Below are 24,181 nucleotides of genomic sequence, written 5' to 3' on the forward strand. Positions count from 1 at the left end.
CTGATCAGAATGTGATTGTTAAAATCACCAAGGCAAATGGCTGCCATCTTTGCACACACAGCAACAGTCTTGTTTCTCTTCTGAGAATAATGTGTGCAAGATCTGGTCTGAATTAACCATTTTTCTGTGAATGGCACTGGATCCAAACCCCTTCATGGCATTTTGGGCAGCTCCAGACCTCTCAGCTCTTAAATCACCCAGAAAGGTGCATTGCCCACACCTTGTTGAGTGTTGTAAGGAGGACATGCTTCAGGGGAGAGTGTTGGGACCAGCTGAAAACCAGGGACACACTTTCTCCTCAACTGCTTCTCTGTCCCAGGATCCCACGTGACAGATGATCAGACCCCAGCTTAGAGAGAGCCCATAGAGCATGGTTTTTACATGCAGCAGGGTAGCTGTGGCCCCACTGCTACTTCCCCTTGCTTTTTGGAAAGCCAGCCTGCTGAGAGAAGAGGCCAGGTTCTTGGGACAGGTCTGCAGTCATTGCTGTAGTCTCAACAGCAGATAGGCTGTTTTCATCTAGTACTTCACCCAGTGGCAGCAAAAAGAAAAAGTTGTAGCTCTTCAGAGCTAAAGCCCATTTTCCACCCCATCCTATCATTCTTGTGGTAGGCAAATTTGAATTTGCTGGATGACCAAGAGGGATGAGCCTGATGATTAGCATACAATTGTATCAGCTTGTGCTCCACAAATGACTGGCCCAGGATGACACTGAAAGTGAACAAGTTGCCAACATAGTTGGAAAAGGAACAACTGCTGTGCTTGAATTTTGAGACTTGGTAGATGGGCTTCAACTTTAGTTCTGCTTGGTGCTGAGATGAAGCAGGGGAGAGGGAAGCCTGGGAGGGATCTTTTTTTGTCCCAGCTCTGGCTCAGCTCCAGCTGATGCAGTGTCAAGCAAGACTGCTCTAACAGTCTGCTATGGTCCCAGCAGCCTTCTAGGCACTGCTGGAAGCCAACCACAGGTAGCTGGAACCCCTGAGGGCAGTAAGGAGTGAGCAGTGTTACCCTGTTGGAGACAATAGGCATTACTACCTTGGCAAGCTGCCTAGTGCTGTGGTTTTGTGTCACCCATAGCCTGTTAGGGTGAAATAAAGAGAATATGGAGCAAGACTGAGCAGGAGCCTGTTTCAGTCCTTACAGTGCCTGTCACTGCCACTCCAGCTCTGTGATAGCAGTGTCTTGCTCACTTTGCAAAGGGATGTCCTCTGTGTGCACACAGCAGCAGGGGCGTGGGTGCTCGCTGAGCCAAGTCCTGCCAAAGGCATTTCAGTCGGAACTCGGCAAAAAGAAAATGCAGAGCATGTCTCTTTGCTTTTACTGAATTGTTGACAAGTGTTGTAATGCTCTTTCTCTTGCACCTGCAGCATTTGCAAATTCAGTTTGTGTTGACTAACCAGTTTGGGTTTGAAAAGAATTTTCAAGATTTGATCAGTGATGACAAAAAGAGAAGGGAGTTCCTTTTTCAGCTGTGCAGGGTCTGATCTCTGATAAGAGCACCAGTTCAGCACACAGGAATGTCAGGGATAGTCTGGGTTGTGTTCCTAGTGCCAGATAAATAAGATCCTTGCTGGCTTAGCTGTTAGGAGTATTTGGGTTAGGTACATAAAGACAGAAAATGATCATACCTTCTGCATTCCACCCACTGATAATTTTGCTTCTTTTTTCCTTTGTAGTGGTTTCAGAGTGCAGTGAGTAAAGAGGATTGCATGCCTGAAACACTGAAAAATCTCATTTTCTCCAACTTCGAACCTTTGCACAAATTTCACGCTGGTTTTCTCAAGGAAATTGAGCAGAGACTCGCTCTGTGGTAAGACTGTCGATTGTTATTTATCTGTATTCTTTCATGCAGTTTAGCATTTCTGCATTCCCTTTTTGCTAACTCCTTGTGATCTACTGTAGGGCTTAATTTGTGAAAGCCACAGATGTTGGTTATTAACAGACAAGGTTTATTGAATCCTGCTTTGTTCATGTTTACTTGACAAACTCTGTTGTTCAGATATCTCAGTTACAGACATATGCAAATGAGATCATAATTCTGGATGAAGCTTTCCCTTGCCAAATGTCAGTGTTTCTACATGGCAGCTCCTTTGAAGAGCATGCTGCAAGCAAGGCTTATCAGTAATAAAGAGGGAGAGGCAAAGGACCAGGTTCTGTTTCTGTCAAAATAGGTACAGGGTGGGAGCATTTCACAGAGCAGCTTCTCATTCTGCAGCATCACAGCTGTGACACTCACAGGGCCTGCAGTGCTCTCTACAGATTGAAAGAGTGTTGGAAGAGGACACTGGGCTTGAAAATTATCTATTCTTAACATAATACTGACAGGAAAACATGGCATTTTTTACAAAATAGCTATGAAGTGAATAATTCTTCCTGGCAAGGCTCTTAATTCATTTGACCACTGAAATCTTAGCAGAGGCAGCAGCATAAGCAGGAGCCTTCTACTCACTCTGATTATACCTGTCTGGACTAGATTGTCCTGCCCTGTGTAGGCATTTTTTGTAACTTATCTTTGGTTCTAGGAGCTGAGCTTTTCCTTCTCAGTTAGAAAAGTGACAATGAAAATCACGTGAAAGCAGAGCAGGCAGACCTAATGGGTGTTAATCAGTTTAATTAAGATGGGTGCCTCTTTAACTAATGAATCAAAACAAAAGCAAAGCACAATCTCACACAGAGCATGGGAGTTTAACTCCTGTGATGTATTGAGATCATTTAATGAGTGCACAGCACAGACTAGTGCTGTCCAAACCCACCCTGCAGAGTGGCAGAATTAGCAGGTGTTTTCTGGGAGGAGGGGAATGTACTACTGCCTCTCAGAGCTGACACCCTCACCCAGGACTTGGTTGGCTCCTAATATTTTTTTTTTAATTTATTTTTTTTTTTCATTGGGCTGCTACTGGTGTTCACTGCACTGCCCTAAGCAGCATTTATTACAGGTACTCCAAGAAGGCTCTTTCAGATGTTATAAAATACTGGTTGTTTCTTCAACCTTGGTGTAAGATTAACAGTAGCTGGAGTTCATCCCCAGCTAGCTGGGGTTTAGGTGTGTGGTGAGAAAAGGGAAATTTATGCAGTTAGTAAGGACCAAGTTCTGCTCTCTATCAGACCAGTCTGATCTGGCTGGGTGCTGACTCCTGGGCACATGTGGAAATAGAGATACTCCCTATATCCTCCTGGTGGCATTAGAGGTGGATGCAAACCTCCTGTTCAGGTGAGATGTTTTGCAAAAATTGGATGATGCTGCACTACCAGCCTGCTGTGGACAGGTGACATTGTGGTAGGTGGAGAGAAGGTATGGTAAAAGAAAGAAAAAATATTTAGACTTCTATACTTTCCTTGGTTTTACTTTGTTTCTCCTTTTCAAGCTGAGTAAACCTTCTGTTTTTCAGCTTCCCCATAAAGTTTCACAGGGTGGTAAACCTCATTTTAAAGCCTCTAATATCATATTTTAACTGCACTTACGCAGTGATTTAAAGTGCTGATCTGCTACAAAGTTACTTTGCAATCCAAATTTATTCAGAACTATTCTGCTGAGGTAACTTTGTCCCAGCTGGGTACCTCGTTCTGATTTTGTCAGCTCAGCTATTGCATGTCCTTCCACAGTTAGTGTCAGCCCTCTGGGATTCCTCTGCTGGCCACTCTGAACCACTTGACAGAGGAGCAGTCACATTCCTGCATTCAGTTTGCAGCCAGCAGCCTGGATGCCCCTGCTGTAGTACCCCTGCTGCAGACAGTGGTGGCTGTTAAAGTTCTGGAAGATGTGAATACATGCCTTGGGAAGGGAGGCAGCCTTGCTGCCAGGTATTATTGTGGAGGTGTTGATGTTTCTGTATAATGCCACAGATGCTGAGATAAGCCACAAGCAATAAACTCTATCCTGTAGAGATTAGTGTTTAATTAAAGAGTGACTGGCAAAATTAAACAGCCCCTCAGCATCCACAAGAAGGTGGTGGCAGTGTGGTGGGGAGTTCCTTCAGCAGCGTGGTCAAGGTCACTTAGCTCAATGCCAGATTGGTGCCTCTCTCTTTGGCCCCAGGAGTTTTTAAGGGAGAGGGCTCTGGCTGTGTTCACCACCTCAGGGCAGGTCTCTCCCAGCTGCCCAGCAAATAAATCATGGGCCTGGCTGGGCACAGCTGCAGGCAGGTGTGGGCAGGATTCAAGCCAGCTCATTTAAATCTGACTCTCCAGTTCAGCTCTTAAATTTCCAGGCAGGTGGATGGGGGGAGGAAGGTCCTGAGACATGAGCTTGCTCTGCATTTGTCAGAGGGTACAAAAAAAGGGCCTTTGAATGAAAGGGTTGTGGACTTCATCAGGCTGCTGGAAACCCCTAGGTACCAACATGTGCTGTGGGAGCTTGTGAGAGAGAGAGAGCCTCCTGCAGCCACTCCTCTGTGTTCCCCTAGTGAGTAGGATGCTGGGTTTTATTGACTTAAAGTGCAACTCAGCCTGCTCACTCTACACAGGCGTAAGTGCAGTCCTCTAAGGTTTGTTTCAAACTTCATGCTGCATGTTGGCAGATCTAACAGGAGGTCATTCCCTGCTCTCTTAGGCCTTGCATCCTATTGAAGCTGCTGCTGCTGCAGAAGAGCTGGGGTGAGAACAAGGCTCGGGGGGATTGTGCATAACAATTGTTAGATGTCTCCATGCCTTTAATTTGTTAAAACATCTATAGACTTTTAGTATTTGGCTGGAGGAAGCTCAGGTTGTGTACATTATTAAAAGCATTTCTGGCTTGCTTGAAGGCTTCTGAAGTGTTTGAATCTTCAATCAGGGGCAGGCTGTTTGCTACAGAACATCTTAAGGGCCATGATCCTTTTGACCTGGCTATAGATTCTGGCAGGTCTGATCTGTTTCTTTACACAGTTCACCCATTTTTCTCTTCAGTGCTGCATTTCCTAAGAGCAGCATGTCTCAGTGCCCAGAGCCTAGTGACAGTTTTTGGTATGACATAGATTGATACTGACACCAATAGTCAGCTGCAGAATATAGGCAGGCAGTGCATTTTTCTCAGCTAGAGTTTCTTTCTGGCCATGAGATTCCCGGTGGTTTAATTGCACAGCATCCGAAGATGAGTGATACCATGCTCTGGGCCATGTTTTCAGCCCTGCCTGTGTGGTTGCAAGGCCAGTAAAGCATTCCATGAATCTCCTCAGTTGCCACAACTCTGCTGAGCCCTGGAGGCTGCCCATGTTCTGGGAGCAAGTGAAATACCCCACTGGGGGCTGTGTGGTTTGAGGAGAGGAAGGATAACCTTTGGTGCATGCAGGCAGGCATGGTGCTTTGCCCTCTCACACAGGGAGGGAAGAGAAGAGGAGAAGAGCAGGAAGCTGCCTCACGTGGGAGAGGGAGCAGCACATGTCAGGGCTGCTGTTCAGTGAGCAAGTGCCAGAGGAGCTGCATCCAGCACTTGGGCATCAGATGCTGGTCCTGGCTGCCAGGACTCCTCAGCAAGGCTTTGGATGCAAGGCCAGGAGTTCCCAAGCCTTTTTGCTGGAGAAAATATGGGAGGCACATGTCAGTGACTTTAGGCTGGCTCCTGTTTCCCAAGAGCAGTGAGATTTTATGGCAAGGAGGAAGGGGTGGGGTGTGGGCAGTGCAGGCAGAGTGTGACATACTTCATCAGCTTCTGGGTGGTTGAATCTGAGAAGTCAGGAGGAGCTGGGTTCTACTCCTTCTTTTACCTCAGCTCTTTAATAAGCTATTCATTTGGGCCACAAGCACCATTTTCCATCCAAAAGGATTGAGCTCATCTTTCCACACCCTGTTAAATGTATTGCAAGTTTCCACACTGATTTCTTTAAATGATGACAGAAAGTGGAGAACCATAAGTATCCCCCTTTTCTGACCACTGAGCAGCATAGAGAGCAATGCTGGGGCAAGCCAGGATAGCTGTTTCTGCCCAAGGATGCCCTCATCAGGCAGCACAAATCTGTGTTTTGGGCCTTATCCATGTGCTAGGAAAGAAAAGTGTTATGTACTTCCCAGGAGTGCAGGCAGACTCCTCTTCTCCCAGGGAAGCTGCTAGTTTGACTTGCAGATCTTTCTGAGGAAAGCTGCTGCTCAGTGCTACCAGATGGGAATGTATGGCTGCAATTTGCAATAAAAAGGGTTCTTAATCTTAGCATATGAAAGGAGAAGGCACAATCAGGGTTTGTGGAAGCAAAATTGAAAACCTCTAATAAAAAAGCACTCAGGGAGGTGCAGGAAGATGAGCCAAACGTTGATTTATTAACCATTTTTTGTTTGAGAAGAAATACTTGTGCTCAGGAGGAGCAGCCTGATAGACAGTTTATGTAAACAAGGCAGCATTCCTTCTCTGCCTCCTCAAAAGCAGCGTGCTGGCTGCTCAGCTGGCTCTGCTTGTCTGCTGGGGAGGCACGAGGAGGGCACTTGCACAAGTGTCTTTGTCCTGTGTACAGAAGTGAGGTGTGTGCCGCAGGACAAACCTCTGAGGTATGCACTGCAGATTCCTGAGACCAGGACATTGAGAGGGGCTCGGTGCCAGCACCCTGGGCTCGATTTTGAGAGGATAGTTTTCATTGCTGAGGTCACTCCTGGGTACCTCTGGGGATCGGAGCTGTGCTACGCCCAGATTAACTGGAAATGATGGGAGAGAAGTAGCACATCCAGGATCTGTTAGTCAGAGCCATGTTGCATCAGTCTGTGCCTCTCCTGGCAGGATATGCCCAGGGTCAGCTCTGAGGCAGTTCCACAGCAAGATGTGGAATGCTGTTGCATTTGCTGCCCATTTTCATGCAGTGCTGTTACTTGCTGGATCCCTTACTGTTTAAAAGCATTACTGATGCATGTTTGCTGTGGGTTGGGTTTCTCCCACAACTGGGGTAGCCATCCCAAAGTCTTTAAATGTATGCACACCCTCCAAAGGCTTGGTATGACTCTGGGAAGCTCTGATGGCTTTAGCAGTGCATTTCTTAGGCTCTGAGCAATGTCATGCACCACTCACTGCTGAAAGTCCAGCTGCAGTGGTGGCTGGGACAGGCAGGGCAATAAGAAGCAGGTTGTGAGCAAGGAAAGGGGTGTTTGCTTTTTTTGGCTCTGCTTTTCCAATTAACAAAACATGCCTCTTACTTAAAAGGCAGTTGTAATGGGGAATGTTTAAGGTATTTTTTAGTATTAGAGCTTTAGTTAATAGTAAAGTCATAAAAAACTTCAAAGTGTCTAGCTGTTCAAAGAACCAGCTATGATATTCAGGAGGCAGTTCCTGAGCATGTAACACAAGGTCACACATTGTAAATATAATTTGTTACAATTGATTTATTATTATTTTGGCTGCAATTCAAGGGCTGCAATCAAAGACTTCAGTGTTTGCCTCAAAAAAAAATCTTTACTGAGGTATCTTCCTCTTCTTTTTTGCCTTTCCACCATCCCCATTGAATTTCTGTTCCTTCTGATTGAGGGTATGGGCTAAATTGAGACTCCTTTCTATTATTTTTTCAATTACATACACTAAAAACTTCATGTAACTAGAAAATCACAGGGCTGCTTGTGTAGTCCCTGTAAGTCAAGCTGGTGGCTGTTTGGAGTAATATATATATATAAGGTAATGTCTTAATTTTTTGCCAGGTGTAAGGCAGTCTTCTCTTATCTTGCTATTGTACACTTGCATTGCTGTAAAAAGGAAGGGGCTACTTGGATAAAAATGGGAAATGATCTTATAATGACATCCTCATTATAAGATCATAACATCCTCATTATAAGATCATAACATCCTCACTTTTTATCATGATTTTCAGTGGCTTTAGACCTCCCCACAATGTCAGTGGAGTAAGGGCACATTATGCATGGGGAAAGCTGCTCCTACATCTTCTGTGGAGATGGGCATCATCAATCAGCTCCTGATGAAAAGCTGTGAGACCCTGGGCCCTGAGTTTTTTCCCTTGTCACTGGCAGATAGATACCATGTTCAAACAGTGACCCGTAAAAACAAGGAGTAGGAAGAACAATTTAGCCATTGATGCACAGCAAATGAGTAGCTTCTTCCCTCTCAGCAAGCTGAGTGTTGTTATTCAAAACATACACCACAGGGAGAACTCTCTTTTGTGCTCCTGTGCTTTGGGCTGTTGCAGCAGTAAGAAATCATCTGATGTGTTGTGTGTTTGGGTTTTCCTTTTATATTCTGTGTATTTGGATGCTCTTTTCTTGGTGTTTCTTGTTTTCTTGGGATTTGCATGTTGAGGAGCTGGGGAAGATGGCAGTGTAGTTTAGGGTTTGCTCTGGGGTCCCAGCATGGAGCTGGGGCAGAGTGGAGGTTGGGTTTTAGGAGGCAGATGGGAAGCTCTCGTGTTCCCTCATGCCCAGTTTCAGCTTTCCCTGCCTCTCTGTCCACATCACAGCCTACATGCCTGTGCACCATCTCCAGTGGGAAAATCATCTCTGTTGCAAGGGAAATTCACTTGCCTGGAAATAAGTAACTAAAGCAAGAAGAGTGGCTGGAACAAGGAGCAGTATGCAGCCATCACACTTCTGTATTTTCTCCTGAGAAAAGCCTGGGTTTATTTCTTCCAGCAGGATGCATCTGTGTGCAGCACGGGTGTCAGCCTGGGCTGAGGGCTCTGGTGGCATTCAGCTCCTCACTGCTCAGCCAACAGCTGGAGTGAGGCTGCTGCTTCTGGGGACCCCCTTCTCTCTGTCTCTGTCTCTCTGCCAAGATGCAGAGTAAGTTCTGAAAGCCCTAAAAGTCTGTGGCTGAGGCTGATGAAGGGGGACCGTTCCTGACGTGTGTGACTGATGTGGTGAGATGCTGTGCAAGCACTCAGTGCTGGTGGTGCTGAAGAGGGGTCAGGATTTGAAAAGAAAGGAGCTATTGAGTTTCAGTGCTTATAAGTGATTATGCAGTTTTATTGCATGACTGAAGAGGGTCCAGCAGGTCAGCTTTTAGGAAATAAGGACCTGACTGTTCCATGAACAGCCCCATTAATTATTAGGTGTTGGAAGCACTCACTGTGACTTTGGTAGGCTTGGGCTCAGCCTCCAAGTAGCCAGCTAGTAGATAAGACATTGGCACTGTGTATTCTAGCCAGTCTGTATTGTAGCCTTCAGATCAGAAGAGCAGTGTCTATTTAGAAAAAGCAGTTTGTAATGATGTACCTAATATTTATCTTGGCAGTAAATAGATAAGCATATATTTCATACTCAAAAAAGGTACAAAACTGCCAAAGTCCATTAGATTAAATCAAATGTAGACACATGGAAATGGATCCAGGTAGTGCCAGAGAATGAGAGAATAACACATAAAGCAAGAATTCTTGTAGAGATAATTGCTGAATCCCATGCCACTGCTGGCAGCAGCACAGTTTCATCTGGCTTTGACACTTCTGTATAGAGGCCAGCATGAACCATTTGGGAGGGGATGCTGCATGCTGGCCTCATGGGCACAGGGTGGCTTTCCCTTGCTTCCTGCCAGGGTGGGGCTTCTGCCTAGGGCTCCAAATGGTTGTGGTTTTCAATCAGGGGCACTTGGATCTGCACCAATTGGAGCAGAGCTTTAGTGGCTGGAAGGTTTTATTTACAACCTGTCAGGAAATCTCAGTGGGGAGAGCTGCTGGATGGGCATGTCATGGGGGAAGGGAGGATTAAGGAACAGCACAGAGTGGAGATGATTTGACAGACAGAGGCTTCCTGAAGACAGAAATTGTACTTTCAGTTTAGACATTGCTCAGGCATTATTTGACCATGACAGTGTTTATATGACATAATGTTTTTGCAAAACAGTGATGGTAATTAAAGTTACCACTGACACAACCCAACTTCATACCCCGGTGTAGCCTTTGGGTTCAGGAAAAAAACATTGAAAATCTTGTTGAGTACAGGTTTTCCTTGCCTAAATAGGCATGTGAGTGTTAACACACTAGGAAAACACACAACAGGAAATTATTAAAGACAGCCCATGAAACTGGGTGATGTTCAAATGAACATGGAATAATCCCTTCTTTATCTGTGGAGTCTCTTTGTTTAAAGGTAAAATTGGAAAGGGGAGGGGGACAGTGCTTGTCCCCACACAGTCCTAGTGATGTTCTTTTGAAAGCATAGCTTTGTTGGAACAGGTCTGTAACAGCTTCTTACAGTCATGATTTTTCCTCCCATGTTTTCAAAAAGCACATGTTTGGTTTCACTCAGAGCGTGGTGTCCTTGCCTGTCTCACACATGGATTTAGATACAGGGGTATCTTTTATCAGGAGCAGTGTCGCTCCCAAGTGCTGCACTCACCAAAGTGCAGCTGGCTGGGTGGGAGGCAGCACATTGCATTTGTAATACCATAAGTGAAGTACTGAATGGAAATTCCTGCCAGCATGGATTTTTTTTTTTTTTTTTTTTTTTTTTTTTTTTTTTTTTTTTTTTTTTTTGGGCCCCACTGTCCCTTGCACAAGCAGAAAACTCTTCAGAGGAAGAAGACCCCCCCCAGGTCCTGTTCTGGGGTTCAGCATTGTATCTGAGCAGAATTAACCTTCTGCTCTGAGGTCACATATTCTCAAGGGACTCTGATGCCTTCTTTTTCCCCAAACCATTTCCAGCCTTCTCTGGTGTGTTAAAAAATGCTAGCAATTTTCTTTAGAAGTCTAATCCTTCTGTTAAGTGCCTGCCCTCTCTGTTGCTAGGAGTGAAAGGCAGGCTGGGTGAAGGGTGTGCTGTACCTGGGAATTACAGGTCTGTCAGGAAGATTCCTCACAAGCTTCTGAGCGAAGGAGCATGGGGGTCAGGATTTGAAAGGCAATGATCTATTGAGTTTCAGTGCTTATAAGTGATTATGCAGTTTTATTGCATGACTGAAGTGTGTGGCATTTCTGTTGCTGACAGGGAAGGCCGCTCTAATGCTCACATTAAAGGAGATTACCAAAGAATCGGAGATGTTATGCTGAAGAACATTCAGAGTATGAAGGTAGGAATGATCCTATAACTGCTAAGCTTTGACATGGATTAACTTCAGCATGCTTTTCATTTTCTTATGATGTTGCCTCTTGTCCTGGTTTTTGCCAATTGTAATCAAGGCTCATGCTATGAAAGTTTCCTTTGATGATGTAGCAAGCATTTGGTGGATTTCCCTGGGATTTCAGAATTGCAGGCTGATTTTAAATTGTCGAGCCCCTTTCCTCCACTCTCCTAAGAAGAGAAGCAGCAAACACAAAAGTTCAGGAATATTTCATTTCCAGTTCTTTTTCCCTTCAAATAAGAAGGCAAGGCATTGGAATTTGTGTGGCTGAAGAGACTGTTCAAATGCTGAGTGTGCCTATTTTTCATGCAAATATTCATGTTAAGATATTGCAGGATTAGTGACCATAAGCTGGATAGTATTTGACTTGGTAGAGTTCTCTTTGTGCACTAGAGTGCCAAGTTAGGTGAAAGGTTTTAGAATCATGAGAATAATTGCCTCTGATGCCTTTAAAACTAGAAGTAAAAATACACGTCTGAACCATAAATCTAGGTGTAATGTTCAGCAAAGTCTGGCCAGGGCAGTATTCTCAATGCTCTGTGTTACTGAGAAGACAGCATGGGATGCAGGCACAGGAGCCTGTGAAAGCTCTGCAGATTTGTGCAGTGTGGCTGTAAGCTCACCTTACTGTAATGTATCCACACCTCCAGGTCAGTGTGGGCAGAACACGGCATTTCACCGTCAGCACGAGCTCTGCGAGTGGTGTTGGAACTCTCCGATAAATCTTTCCTTGGGGATGGCCACTTGGGCATTCTGCAGTTAGTAAATGGAGCAGCCTTGAGTCCTTGGCTGGAGGAAAGGGCACTTTAATCATTACAGCTCTCCTGAGATGCTGGCTGGGACTCAGTTTGTCTTTCCAAAGGACAGAGAGAGACGCGGGGAAGCGAAGTGACGCACGAGCGATTATGTGGCAGATCAGAAAAAGGGAGCACAGAAAGCTCCATTTCCCATCCCCAACACAGCCAGCCTTGTCACCAGTAAGGCAGCCTCACTATCTCTGCAGTGTACTTAGCCAGGAACTGCTTTTTCCCCTCAAGATGTAAATCATGTACCTTGGAAGAAATGTAGAGGGGACTTTTCTACCTCCATCTCTGCTCTCAAGAAGGATGCAGCTTTTCACAAACAGTTTTTAGAATACCAGAGAGCTTTGGACAGACTTTGTCTCTGTTCTTGGTATCTTGCAACATTAAATTGTGTCTCCTTTGCTGTCTGCAGGTCCTTCTGGGTCACTAGTTTAAGGGCAGTGTACAGTCCTCACTGCAACTTAGACCTGGCAGCGTACTTTCACCTTTCCCATTTTCCTTTTCCCATTAAAGGGTTTTACTTCATTTGCTTTGAGATCCACCACCACTGATCAACTGATAGGTGGAGTAAAGAGACAAAAGCCAGTTTAACTTAGAAGAACTGTACAAGAAACAGAGATAAAGTTAGTAAAAACTGTACTTATTTATCATGAGACCTGTTAAAAGATCTGCAAACTGACACTCTGTGTTTAATTAACATAGGAAAGAAGTTAAGAAAAGTAATTAATGGGTAGTCTCTGTGGTAGCCCAGAGGGTCTGCTGTGTCTTTTCCTGAGTTACAGACTTGTAAAATGAATATGCAGTGTGTGGAGGAAGCAGTTTGGCTCTAGGGAAGGTATGTTTCTGGTAAACATGTCACAAATCACAGGAGAGAGAGAGTTGACTGGAAATGTGTCAAAAAGCATAAACCTCAGATTAAGACAGTATTTCTTCTCAAGTCCGTTCAATTTATGCTTTCAGTTTCTTTTTGCTGCTGCTTAATATTCTATCATTTACAGGAAAACTTCAGTTGACTGCTCAGAGAAGCTCTGTACATCCTGAAGAACCAGTTTACCTTTTTCAAAACATAATTAATACCCTGTGTAATATGTTAAAAAAAAATACTGCTGAACTGTTTTAAGGGGGAGTTGTGAATACTTGTGATACTGAGACCTAAATGGAATTACATATTTAATGCAAACCTCATTCATTGCTGGTGTGCAGCTCCCCTGCTGCCAGTGGGATTATTTAGAGACTGCATTAAGGAGAGGATGTAGTCTAAGGCTAAAGAGCTTGTAACATACCCATTTCTATCAGGCAATGCCTCTGGTTTTGTGTTTGTTGAGCTTCCAAGGAGTTGCAGCTTCTCATTAATAAGAGGAGAGCAGAAGCCAGCAGTCCATTTGCCTGCATCTCTGTGGCCCAAAACCACCAAAGGGAAACTGGGGCATCTAAATCCCTTCATCCTTTTAGAAAATCCCTTTCACATTTTTTGGCTGTCTGCATTGCACCTACTTGCATGATCTGTGTTCCTGTCATCTCCTTGCCTTTGGATTTCTCACTGATTAGAGAGTTTTGTTGAATTATGTACTTTAGTTTTCCTGTGAATGCAGAGGGGGTGGGGGTGTCTACTTCAAATGAGTAATGCCTTTTCTCCCTGGCAAGTGAATATCAGAACCATTGTGTTGTACAGAGATTTTGTTTGCAAAATCCCCACTGCTGTGCTAGTTGGATGTGTTATTGGATTAGGTATGGGCTGAGTCATGTCTCTCAGTGATTGTTAAGAGCCTTCTCTTTTCTTTCATGCATAAAAGCAACTGACAATTCACCTGCGAAAGCACAATGAGATTTTAATGGAGCTGGAGAATGGGATCAAGAACTCCCGCAAGCTGGAGAACTTCTGCAGAGATTTTGAGCTACAGAAAGTCTGCTACTTGCCTCTCAATACCTTCCTCCTCAGACCTTTGCACAGGCTTATGCACTACAAGCAGATAATGGAGAGGCTTTGCAAGCACTACCCTCCAAGCCACATGGACTTCAGGGATTCGAGAGGTAAGAAAGAGAAAAGACATCAGTTCCCAGAGCTGGGGAATGAGATCCAAATCCATTAGAGGTGTATGGCTGGAGGAAAGAAAAATCTTTTTTTAAAGCCTACATAAAAAGAGGATTGAGTTGCAAAATCCACCACTCAGAACACCATAAACAGTAGGATTAACAGGAGGATGCTTTTCTATACACATTATGCTGCAGTCTGGGCAGGTACTTGAAAGAGAATTCTGCTGGGGATTCTTAAACACACAGAAATGCCAGCAGGTTCAGGAAGTCTCTTGAACTGAAAACAGTTGGAAGGATGGAGAGAGCACAGGGAACATACCATATGTGCTTGTGTTGTTCCTAGCTTTCCCTAGAGATCCTCTAATAACACGAAATACTAGCCCAGGTGAACCCTTGGTCTGACCCAGTAGGGATGCTGTTATTATGTCTTTCAGTGTTATTTGTCTTCTTTTCCAAGGATACAGTTTGCTCTGTTACCATTTCCGTGATTAGTTTCAGGAGCTCAAAGCAGCCAGCATGGGCTGGTTTTGGATTTGGGGTTGTTTGGGTTTTTTTTTGAACATGAAGAAATTGCCCTCCTGTAGCCTGAACTCACTGCCTGCCATTTCTTTCTGCTGGTTTGTTCTCCATCCCCCGTGCAGCCACCCCTCACACCTGTTGTAAGCTGTGTGTGTTTGAGGATAACTCCATTGTCTTTGGTGCATTGGTGCAGATCCATGGAAGAACTTGGGCACAGCAGTGCTGAGCACTGCTCCCAGGCATTGCATGTCAGCTGAGCTCCCTCAGATTCTGTGGGATGAGACCCCCAGCAGGCAGTGCACAGCATGCAGAGCTAACCTGACCTGTGGCAGTAGGAAATGCCACAGAGACCTGTGACACTGGGGTGCTGTGTGACACAGGTGCTGGCCCAAATGTCTCTGCTCCCTGAATGATCTCAAAGAAGGCAGTGAGTAGTGCCTGGATGCCTTTCAGCCAAGGCCAGGGCATGAGGATGATGTGTCCATTCTCCTCTCCCCAGAGAGTGTAGCAGGATTCCTGCTTCAGTTTTGAAATGGATATGAACACAGGTTTCACAGGTGAAAATAAGACAACATGAGGACAGTGTGACTTAGAGACCCCATCACTTTAGGATCAGTTTCTTACTAAGGTGTTTGTAGACTCTTTTTAAAGGTCAGAGTCTAAAGGAAGCAAAAAAAAAAAAGTTAATTTAATCCCAGAAGAGAGCATAAGTCTCCCACTAGCAGGTGGGTGAACTGTGTACTGAGCAGTGATGAAAGAAGATGGAACCACTGTTGCTGTTCATGGGACTGTGGGTTTTTAACACACATGGCTGTAGCTGCTCTTCTGGTGCTGTCAGTCAATGTCTTTGGCCCATTCAGAGCCTGCCCACCCAGCCAGGTGTGTCAAGGTTGGTGCTCCCACACATGATGGCACAGGGAGTGGGTGTGTCTCTGGAGAGAAAGGAGTAGGGCCATGATGTGACTGAGTGGTGTTCTTGTTGGTGGGACTGAGAACATGCCCCAAGGTGTTTGCCATCTGAAATAATACAATAAGTGACACTGTCATTTCCTGCTCTTTTCAAATACAGACCTGGCCCAGTGTACTGCAAGCAGAGGGAAAAGGCATTTTTTTGAAGCATAAAGAACATCCCTAGATTGATCAGAGTTGTAGGAATTTAAGTCCTTTATGAGAATCTATTCACTGGTGCTCTGGATTGATGATACTCTTCTTATTAGCCACAGTTGCTGTGGCTAAAGCAGGGCAAATTTTTGGGAAATAGACTGTCTTCATCACAGCACTCCACCCCATCCACTGCATAAGATGATGTCCAGAGTTTGTGTGGGTTTTAGTCTGCCTGAGTAGCTTTATGCTGTAGAGGAGAAGAGTAGCACAAGAAGGTTCTTGAGATGACAAAAGCCATATTTCTTTTTGAACATTCTTTTAAATTTTTAATAAGCACTTTATGGATTTGTCCATCTAGCTGCTTTGGCTGAGATTTCTGAAATGGTGGCTCAGCTCCATGGCAATATGATAAAGATGGAGAACTTCCAGAAGCTGCATGAACTGAAGAAAGACTTGATAGGCATGGACAATCTGGTGATCCCCGGAAGGGTAAGTAAGAGAGTTGTGATTAAGATTTGATACCATTTCAAATCATTAGGTATGTTTTATTAGGGGCACCTGTGAAATTGCCTTTCATCATCTGAACCTTTTTCTGTCACCAAAAACTCTCAGATGTAAACACAGTCATGCCAAATGTCATGATTTAACCCCAGCCAGCAGCCAAGACCCACACAGCTGCTTGCTCACTGCCCCAACAGCAGGACAGGTAGAGAATCAGAAGGGTAAAAGCAATCAAGAGAACTCATGGGCTGAGATAAAGACAATTTAATAGGGAAAGCAGAAGCCATGCACAGGAGCAAAGCGAAACAAGGAATTAATTCACTGCTTGCCAAGGGCAGGCAGGTGTTCAGCAGTCCCAGGGGAGCAGGGCAGGTGTAATGGGGACTTGGGAAGACGAACGCCATTACCTCAAATGTTCCCCCTTCCTCCCTCTTGCCCCCACTTTATATACTGAGCATGATGTCACATGGTCTGGAATATCCCTTTGGTCAGTTTGAGTCACCTGTCCTGGCAGTGGCTCCTCCCAAGTTCACATGTGCCTCTAACTCCCTCACCAGTGCTGGCAGTGGGAAACTCAGAAAAGGCTTTGGCTCTGTGTAAGTCCTGTTCAGCAATAACAAAAACACCTCTTTATTATCCACCCTGTGTTCAGCTACTTGTGCCCAGCACAAATCCAGGATACAGCCCCATACAGGCTATGGTGAAGAAATTAATTCTACCCCAGCCAAAACCAGCACACCATAGAAAACAGCACCTTTAAAGCAGAAAAGGCAATCCTCTTTATTACCTTTTATTGACTTTTGAAGTTCTGTCTTTTGTATAGATCTGGACAGTTTTAGGCAATTCCAAACATCTTTTACAACAGAGGCAGTAAAAATGTAGCATTTATCACAGCATTCAGAGCTTGAGCAGTTGCACATTTCTTCATGCTGCTCTTATTTTCTTTTCCCAGCCCTTGATGCTAGAGCTTGACAGATTAAAGGCGAGTAAGGCATTTGTGCTGGAAGAACTTCAGCCCTTTCACCATGCCTTGCTTTGAAACTCATGGCCCTGGGGAGGAGCAGTCTCTTCAGCCTATGTGTAACAGCAGGCAATAATTTTTGAGACAGTGTTGCCTTAAGTAAACACTTTTAGTTGTGCCATAAGAGTACCAACTTCTCTTTCTTACTTATCACGCCTTTTTAAAATCAAAGGCTCATTTCAGAACAAATGACCCACAGTGTAATATTTGTAGCCTTTTTTATTTTCTTAGGCACATGTATCTGTGTGTGCAAACTTGAGAGTTGTCTCTTGCTGAAGTAGCTTCCTTCCCACTCCCTTGACTTTTGTGTGTAATACACAAAACCAGAACTTGCAGCCGAGTTTGAAGTTGATGTGCCATTGGGAAGGCAGTGCTGAGCACAGGTATTTCTGCATTTGTGGCTGCTCCCCACTCCCTCCAAACCTCTTGCCTGTCTCCAAGCAGCTGCCACAGCTCATGTTTCTTTCTAGTGATCCACAGACTGTTCACATCCTTGGCAAGTCCCTCGGGACATTTCACAGCCTCTGCATCTCTCTATCACATGAAATTAAATGCTGTCATCGGGGGTTTCTGCTACCCTAGTCTATTTAAAGTCTGAGCAGTCTTCCTGTCCTAGGAAGTTCAAGGAAAAGGCAGATGGGGGGCAGAAGTTGTTTCCCTGCCAAGACAAGAAGCACTGGCCACCATGCTCTGGCACATGCCCAGGATGTTGCTGCTTCTAGCCCTTGGCTGTTCTTCTGGCTCTGACTCAAGTCACTGCCCTGGTGCAGGCAGGGCTGGGAGGCAAATGCCACTGTAACCCCATCCTCTTCAGGTTGTCCAGAGCAGGATGTCTGCTGCTGCTGAGCTGGTTCCTGTACTGGCTGTGAAAACCCCCGTGGCTGGCTGTCCTTGCAGGTGGCAGTGACCTGCAGCTCTGGATCCATGCAGTCCCCACCGCTGGCCATGCTGGTGCTCAGCCTGCCAGGGACTCTCAGGTGGTACCACATGGCCCTAGTTATGATTAATACTCCTTGGTGGCCAACAGCAGCTTCCTGTGGCCTCTCTGGTGCCATGAGCCTACTGTGGCATAGGGCTAAGCTCCTCTAGCCACTTTTCCACCCTTCAGCCCCTCAGCAGTTCAGGTGGAGGGACTGGACACACCAAAGCAAGCCTAAGGCGTTCGCATTGTTTCTCTGAACAGGTTGATCTGAGCCAATTTATTCCTAAGATGCAGCTGGTTAAGTGCTTTATATAGGTTTTTACATCCACAATTGTGAGTAGAATGACCTTAGAAAGACTGTAATAAATAAATAAATATAAACCTCTTAGCTGAAGCCGGAGGAAATGAAGAAAAATTACATTTTCATGGGTTTCAGAGAAATACAAGGGTGAGTTACTGCATAGTTCACAGTAAGCCTAGGAAATCCAACATTTTGAAAGTTTCAGATGTTTTTTTCCTCTATTTCCACCCCTAAACATTCTTAAACACTATGGTGTGGATTAATGTGCTGATTATATGACATGGATGGTGCTGGGATAACTCACACTGCCAGACAAATGTCTTTCTTTGTCTGCTGCTAATGATGATGATGAGTTGTGTAGCTGGTTTACACTGCAGTGAATGAGAGCAGTATAAACCAGCATATGCACCACAGAAGATTACCAGTGGCTAACCAGGAACACATATATCATTAGTTTTTATGTCATTTGTGCTGTGAAAAACACTCATTAAAAACTGAGGAAAGAGGGAGTTGTCTGAAGGAGATATTGTCAGGTAAAAACAATTTTGCTTAGCTGAATTTCCTTAATATGAATGAAAGGAGTTTATCCTAAAGACAGTTATAATCAGAAATTATCCTGTAAATTAGATTTCTAACATATTTAATAAAATTAAAAGTCTTAGTAACTGACAGTCAAGTCAGTTTGTATGGCCAAGTAGTCATATTTCTGTTTACATACTAAAAAAATAATCATTTCTGCAGGAGATAAATTTTTGTCTTGTATTTGTTTCTCACAGGAGTTTATTAGGCTGGGCAGTCTTAGTAAGTTGTCTGGAAAAGGTTTACAGCAACGGATGTTTTTTCTGGTAAGCAAGAAGAAAGTTTTTCTTTGTACAATGAAATGTAACTCTAAGCATCTACTAGACATAACTGTTAGACTTTAATTTTGAATTACAGTAAATATTTTTAAACAGCCTTATTTAAATTAATATGGTACATCACCCATGCAGCTGGTTGTTAAGAACCTACATTTCTGTTCAAATCCAATATTCTCTTTGTAACTGCTTCTTACAAAGAGAAAACTATTTTTGATATGACAGTGTGAGTATAATGATAAAATAATACCTCCTTGCTCCTTGTCTTAAATAAAAGCAGCATCATTACAAAATGAAAAGTGGCACCAGGGATAGTGATCATATTCAGAAAAGAAGATAAAGAGTGACTCCTGGTGATATGAACAGTAATTCACATAATGCTCTCAGAACACATTACAGAACCAAATTTTTCCATAAATCTTCCAATTCCAACACAAAGCCCCAGCATGTTGATGGACCTGCCTGTATTTGGAGATGCATTTTGCACATTTTGTACTAGGGAAGTTTGTCTTCTCCAACCAGTTTGACATTATGATGATCCCACTCGGTCTCTGATTAACAAGAGTCCACTGGATAGTTCCTCCTCTCTTTTCTTCCCAGCCAGCTGATTTGCTCCCAAGCTCCTCATGGTACTGCTGTTGTGCCCTTGGTGCTGGGGCCTTGGGGAGCCCAGCAGAGTGCACAGATTTTTTAGTACACAAAACCCTGAAGAGTCAGTGCAGTGTGGCAGAAGAATGCTTCTTTGGCTTCTTGTGTGCTAAAGGTGAAGGCAATGGCTGTGTAGAAAAGCTTGTGAGTGTGCTGGATTTTACAAGTTGTCTGGCATTTAATCTTTTAAATGAGCCAGAAATATAACCTGATAAATCTACCTGAGTAGGATTATCCTCTGCCTTTAAAGGCACTGAAGAGGAAGCCTAAATGAATACAGTGCCTATTTTCTTGCATACCAACAGATACTAGATGATGCCTTGATGCTATACCTGTATAGAACAATAAAAGCAACACTCTCAAGTTAGTTGTTTTCACTGTCAAAGAAGTCTTTTATCCGTCTTAAGCACCAGAATCTATTTGGAGGTAAAATCCCATGTCAGTACTGTGGGATCCCAAACACACGTGTAATCATTGGCATAATTAAATCCCCCTCTAGTGGCTGATCCACAGAGTTTCATGAATTACTGCTGCTGCATTGTAGAGGTCTGTGTTAAGAGCTTTTTCACACCATAGAGTGTGATTTTCTTGATGCAATCATCTGGTTTGAGAAAAGCACCTTTTGACCCAGGTGGCCCAGTGAAAATATTCTGTTTGTTTTATGGCAACAAAATGCAGGCCGTCATTTGACATGCTTTGGACAATTGTTACCTGCAGGAAGCTCTACAAATTGAGATTTTCAGTCTCTTCACCTTGGTACTTTGAACATAAAACCATCTACCTTAAAAAAGGTCTCCCAGCTTCCTTCTGAATATGGGGAGTAAAAGACAGCCACTCTGGTTATAAGGGCTGAGTTGGACACACCTCTTGGGCAGGTTTACCTATCTTTTCTCTCAAAACAGGAGAAAATATTGGTGAAGCACACACCTTCCACAGCTTCAAAGTGCAGCAGAGTGTGAAATGTATTAAATGTACTGCTCTGTTTCACCACTGTTGTGGCTTGGTAGTTCTGACCCAGAGGTCACAATGGGAACATTAGAAGGCATCAGAAAATATCCAGTGGAAAATTATGGAAACATACCTAAAACTAGCCAGAAAGGAGGGCAGGGAAGATAACAGGTGCTAACACTAGGTAGTGGAATATTGTGGAAGCCAATATTTTGGATTCATTAATTAGGACTGCCATATAAATACTCAACTTTCCTGTATTCACTGTTCTCTTTTAATTTTTTTCACATACATACATGCCAGCCAACACCATTCTAATGATGCTTATCCTTGCTTTTTAGTTTAATGATATCCTGTTGTACACAAGTAGGGGCCTGACAGCATCCAATCAGTTTAAAGTCCATGGGCATCTTCAGCTGTATGGCATGACAGTAAGTATTGTGAGAACTTAAAGGAATTTGTGCTTAAGTGGCCAGTTGTGGTCCCATTTAATTGCTTGATGGATTTGTGTTGGGCTGAAAACAGCAGCAAAGGGGGTATCCTCTAAATCTGTCTTGGGTTCAGCATCTGTTCCTGCAGCCTTCTGCACAGAGGTGATCACATAGCAAAAGCGAGGGGGGAAAAGGCATTTTTGAGGGCTGCTTCCTCACAATGCAGAATTCTCTGGAGATGGGTTCTTTGTTTTTTTCAACCATTCATTTGACCATGATTCTTACAAGTAATTCATTGTAGACACACACAAGACAAGTAAACAGTAGCAACAATCTAATTTCTATTAAAAATGCATTTCCTAATGTTTCCAGCTCTATATCTTAAAGCCAAAGTAGTGGGAATCTGGCAGCAAAATGTTACTTGGAGCTCTTGTTACAATTCTTCTGGAAAATAGCCATTTCAGGCCAATAGCATGTAATTACCTCTTCTTGTATTGTTTCAAAAATATTTTTGCTGATTTCAAAAAGCTTTCATTCCCTCCATTATTTTCAATGAAACTTTGCACTGTTTGGTATCAATTCTACGTTGTTCTCCTGAGAATTGAATTAAATTGTCACTACCACAATAATTGATTTTCTCTAAACACTTGCAAGGTTTCAAGTTTTATCTAGCATTTCAAGGAATCTACTCAGTTGTTGGTGGCCATTTGGCCTGGACTTGCTCTCAGCGGAACTGTGCTATGCTACAGTTCCCAGAGCACTCCCAGCATTTAACACATCCTTTTGGTACAATAAATCATTCTTCTGATAAAAATACCACTATTTTCTTGGACACCATGCAGACAAAGCCATGCTTTTGGTTCAAGATGTTATTGCAGAACTTACTATTTTTCCAACTTGAAAGGCACTGGAAATTAGCAAGTCCTCAATACCCAGCTCAAACTTGTTTGTGAGCATTTCTCTTATTTTCTTTTCTCCAATGGTAAGAGCTCATTCAGTTCACTGTTTCACCTTAAGAAATATGTACTTCCTGCAGTCTGACTGCATTTGGCCTTTTACCTCTCAGATGGAGGAAAGTGAGGAGGAATGGGGAGTTCCCCACTGCCTGACACTACGAGGTCAACACCAGTCCATCGTTGTTGCTGCAAGGTAATTCAGTGGAGACAAAGTCCACATGTGAGTTGTATTTCTCTGCAGCTGTCACAGTGGGACAGAGAGGCATCATTTTGTTTGTATTTGCTCCTAAAACCATCTCCTCAAAGGTATATTCTTTCCTGAAAGCCACTTGTTAAGAAAAAAGTGGATGGGACACAATAGAGTGGCAATTGTGCAAGCTGGAACTGAAACTAAGTAATCAGGGAGAAAAAAGTAGCATCTTGTGTCTGAAATTATTTATTTCAGTTAAAAGTAAGCTCAGCTTGTGTCTGTTTCTTAGAGTTTGCTTTCAGCCTGTATGAAAGTGAATAAAACCTGAATTTTCATTGTCAGTACCCGTGCTGAAATGGACAAATGGACTGAGGATATCCAGATGGCAATAGACCTGGCAGAGAAAAGCAGTGGCCCTGCCCCAGAGTTACTGGCAAGCAGCCCACCTGACAATAGTAAGTAAATGCCAGAGAGTAGGTTTTATTCACTCTTGTCAGAATGATTGGTGGTTGCTTCTAAGCAAAGTGGTGAGAAGCACTGGCCACAGGTCAAACTGAGACATTTGAAGTTGATTTATGCACATATATATGTATAGATATATTGAGATAAGCGGCATTTTAATGTTCTTGTGGATGTTAGCAGAAAGTTTCATTGAATAGAGAAGTGACTTAAGCATAATGATTCCAGGAACTATTTGGGCAGTGCCTGTCCTTGGAAGGTATTAAAAACACCAACAAAACATGGTAGTTAGCCTTTAATTCTAACATTTGCAGAAACACATAAATATATAAAATAAAATTATCTATTTAAAGTCTGCACAAAATTATTTCTAAAACGGTGTTTTGAAATTAGTTCACAATACTGCGGACAGAATTGATTTGTTTAATTTTTCCAATTATATATGTTGTTGCATAGAGGAAGAAAGATGCTTTTTCCCTGCATTTCATAGAGTCTCCTGATGAAACTACTGTAGACCAGGAATCTGAGGACGACCTCAGTGCATCCCGCACCTCACTCGAACGTCAGTCACCACACCGTGGCAACACTACGGTGCACGTCTGCTGGCACAGAAATACCAGTGTTTCAATGGTCGACTTTAGTATTGCTGTGGAGGTATCTGCCTCAGAACAACCTGAACTGCAGCTCCAGGCTCGCTTTTCAATGACAATTTCCTTTTTGCTCCTCCTTAACAAGTGCGCTGTGCCCTTGTCTACTCCTGGGGAAGTTTCAGGCACGCTTATTAAAGCACCTCCCATATTCCCAAACGATGGCATAAACCGTCGCTCAAGCAGCACAGATCTGCTCCTGTAGTGCACCTCTCTAAAATCAGTTAGAGCTGTAATTTTCATAAGTAACTGTCAAAAAAAAAAAAAAAAGCTGATGCCCTTTACAATGTAAAGCAGTTCAAACTGTCTTAATGCTTTTGGTTACAGAGGCATTAAGTTGTTGCTGAGCGGAAAGGATATTGTCTTTAGCTGCTGCAGCCAGAGTTTTAATTATGTGTATTACTAACTTACTTTCTTTACCTAGCCATCTTTTCTGGAATCTTGTCTCATTGCTCAGTCTCATTCGCTTTTCCTTTATTTGCATTTTCCACCTCAAAATAAACCCCTTTTTTTACCACTCTGTTCACAGCTAAGCCAATTTGATACACATTGGTTAATTCTGTACTCAACAGCCAAGGTGCAGACATTGTCTTTTCAAAGATTGAAATGAAAGACTTCTAGCTCAGTGTAGGTTTTAGGATGAGGTGGTAAGCCTGCTGAGGTGTTCTTCCTTCACCAAAGAGAGTCCAAGGAGTGCTGTGTACTTTATCACAGCCCTCAGCAAAAAGAAATTTATGCTCTATGAAAATGGAAGAAGGAATCTTAAAGCTGGGTGGATTTGCACTTGAGTGGCAGCCCTCAAAAATCAGGCCTCCATTGCTCTAGAGGAGAGATACTGATCAGAACATAGTGATATAAGGACAAACATATTCACAGTTGTGTAACTGCCTCTGGT

The 24,181-nt window shown here is 43.6% G+C and overlaps 1 protein-coding gene across 5 annotated transcripts in view; it reads left to right on the forward strand.

Moving 5' to 3' along the window:
• Positions 1–24,181, forward strand: part of FARP1 (FERM, ARH/RhoGEF and pleckstrin domain protein 1) — a 200,720-nt gene that overhangs the window by 171,073 nt on the left and 5,466 nt on the right. For all 5 annotated transcript variants that reach the window (XM_030234265.2, XM_050985358.1, XM_050985889.1 and 2 more), the window contains exons 16-24: positions 1,677–1,810; positions 10,816–10,897; positions 13,545–13,782; positions 15,767–15,897; positions 18,930–18,998; positions 20,945–21,034; positions 22,101–22,183; positions 22,523–22,635; positions 23,130–23,293. In XM_030234265.2, coding sequence (XP_030090125.2) covers positions 1,677–1,810; positions 10,816–10,897; positions 13,545–13,782; positions 15,767–15,897; positions 18,930–18,998; positions 20,945–21,034; positions 22,101–22,183; positions 22,523–22,635; positions 23,130–23,293 — 1,104 coding nt within the window. The remainder of the gene's footprint in view (positions 1–1,676; positions 1,811–10,815; positions 10,898–13,544; positions 13,783–15,766; positions 15,898–18,929; positions 18,999–20,944; positions 21,035–22,100; positions 22,184–22,522; positions 22,636–23,129; positions 23,294–24,181) is intronic.

This window comes from Serinus canaria, chromosome 1, assembly GCF_022539315.1.
Source record: "Serinus canaria isolate serCan28SL12 chromosome 1, serCan2020, whole genome shotgun sequence".
Taxonomy (NCBI): Eukaryota; Metazoa; Chordata; class Aves; order Passeriformes; family Fringillidae; genus Serinus; species Serinus canaria.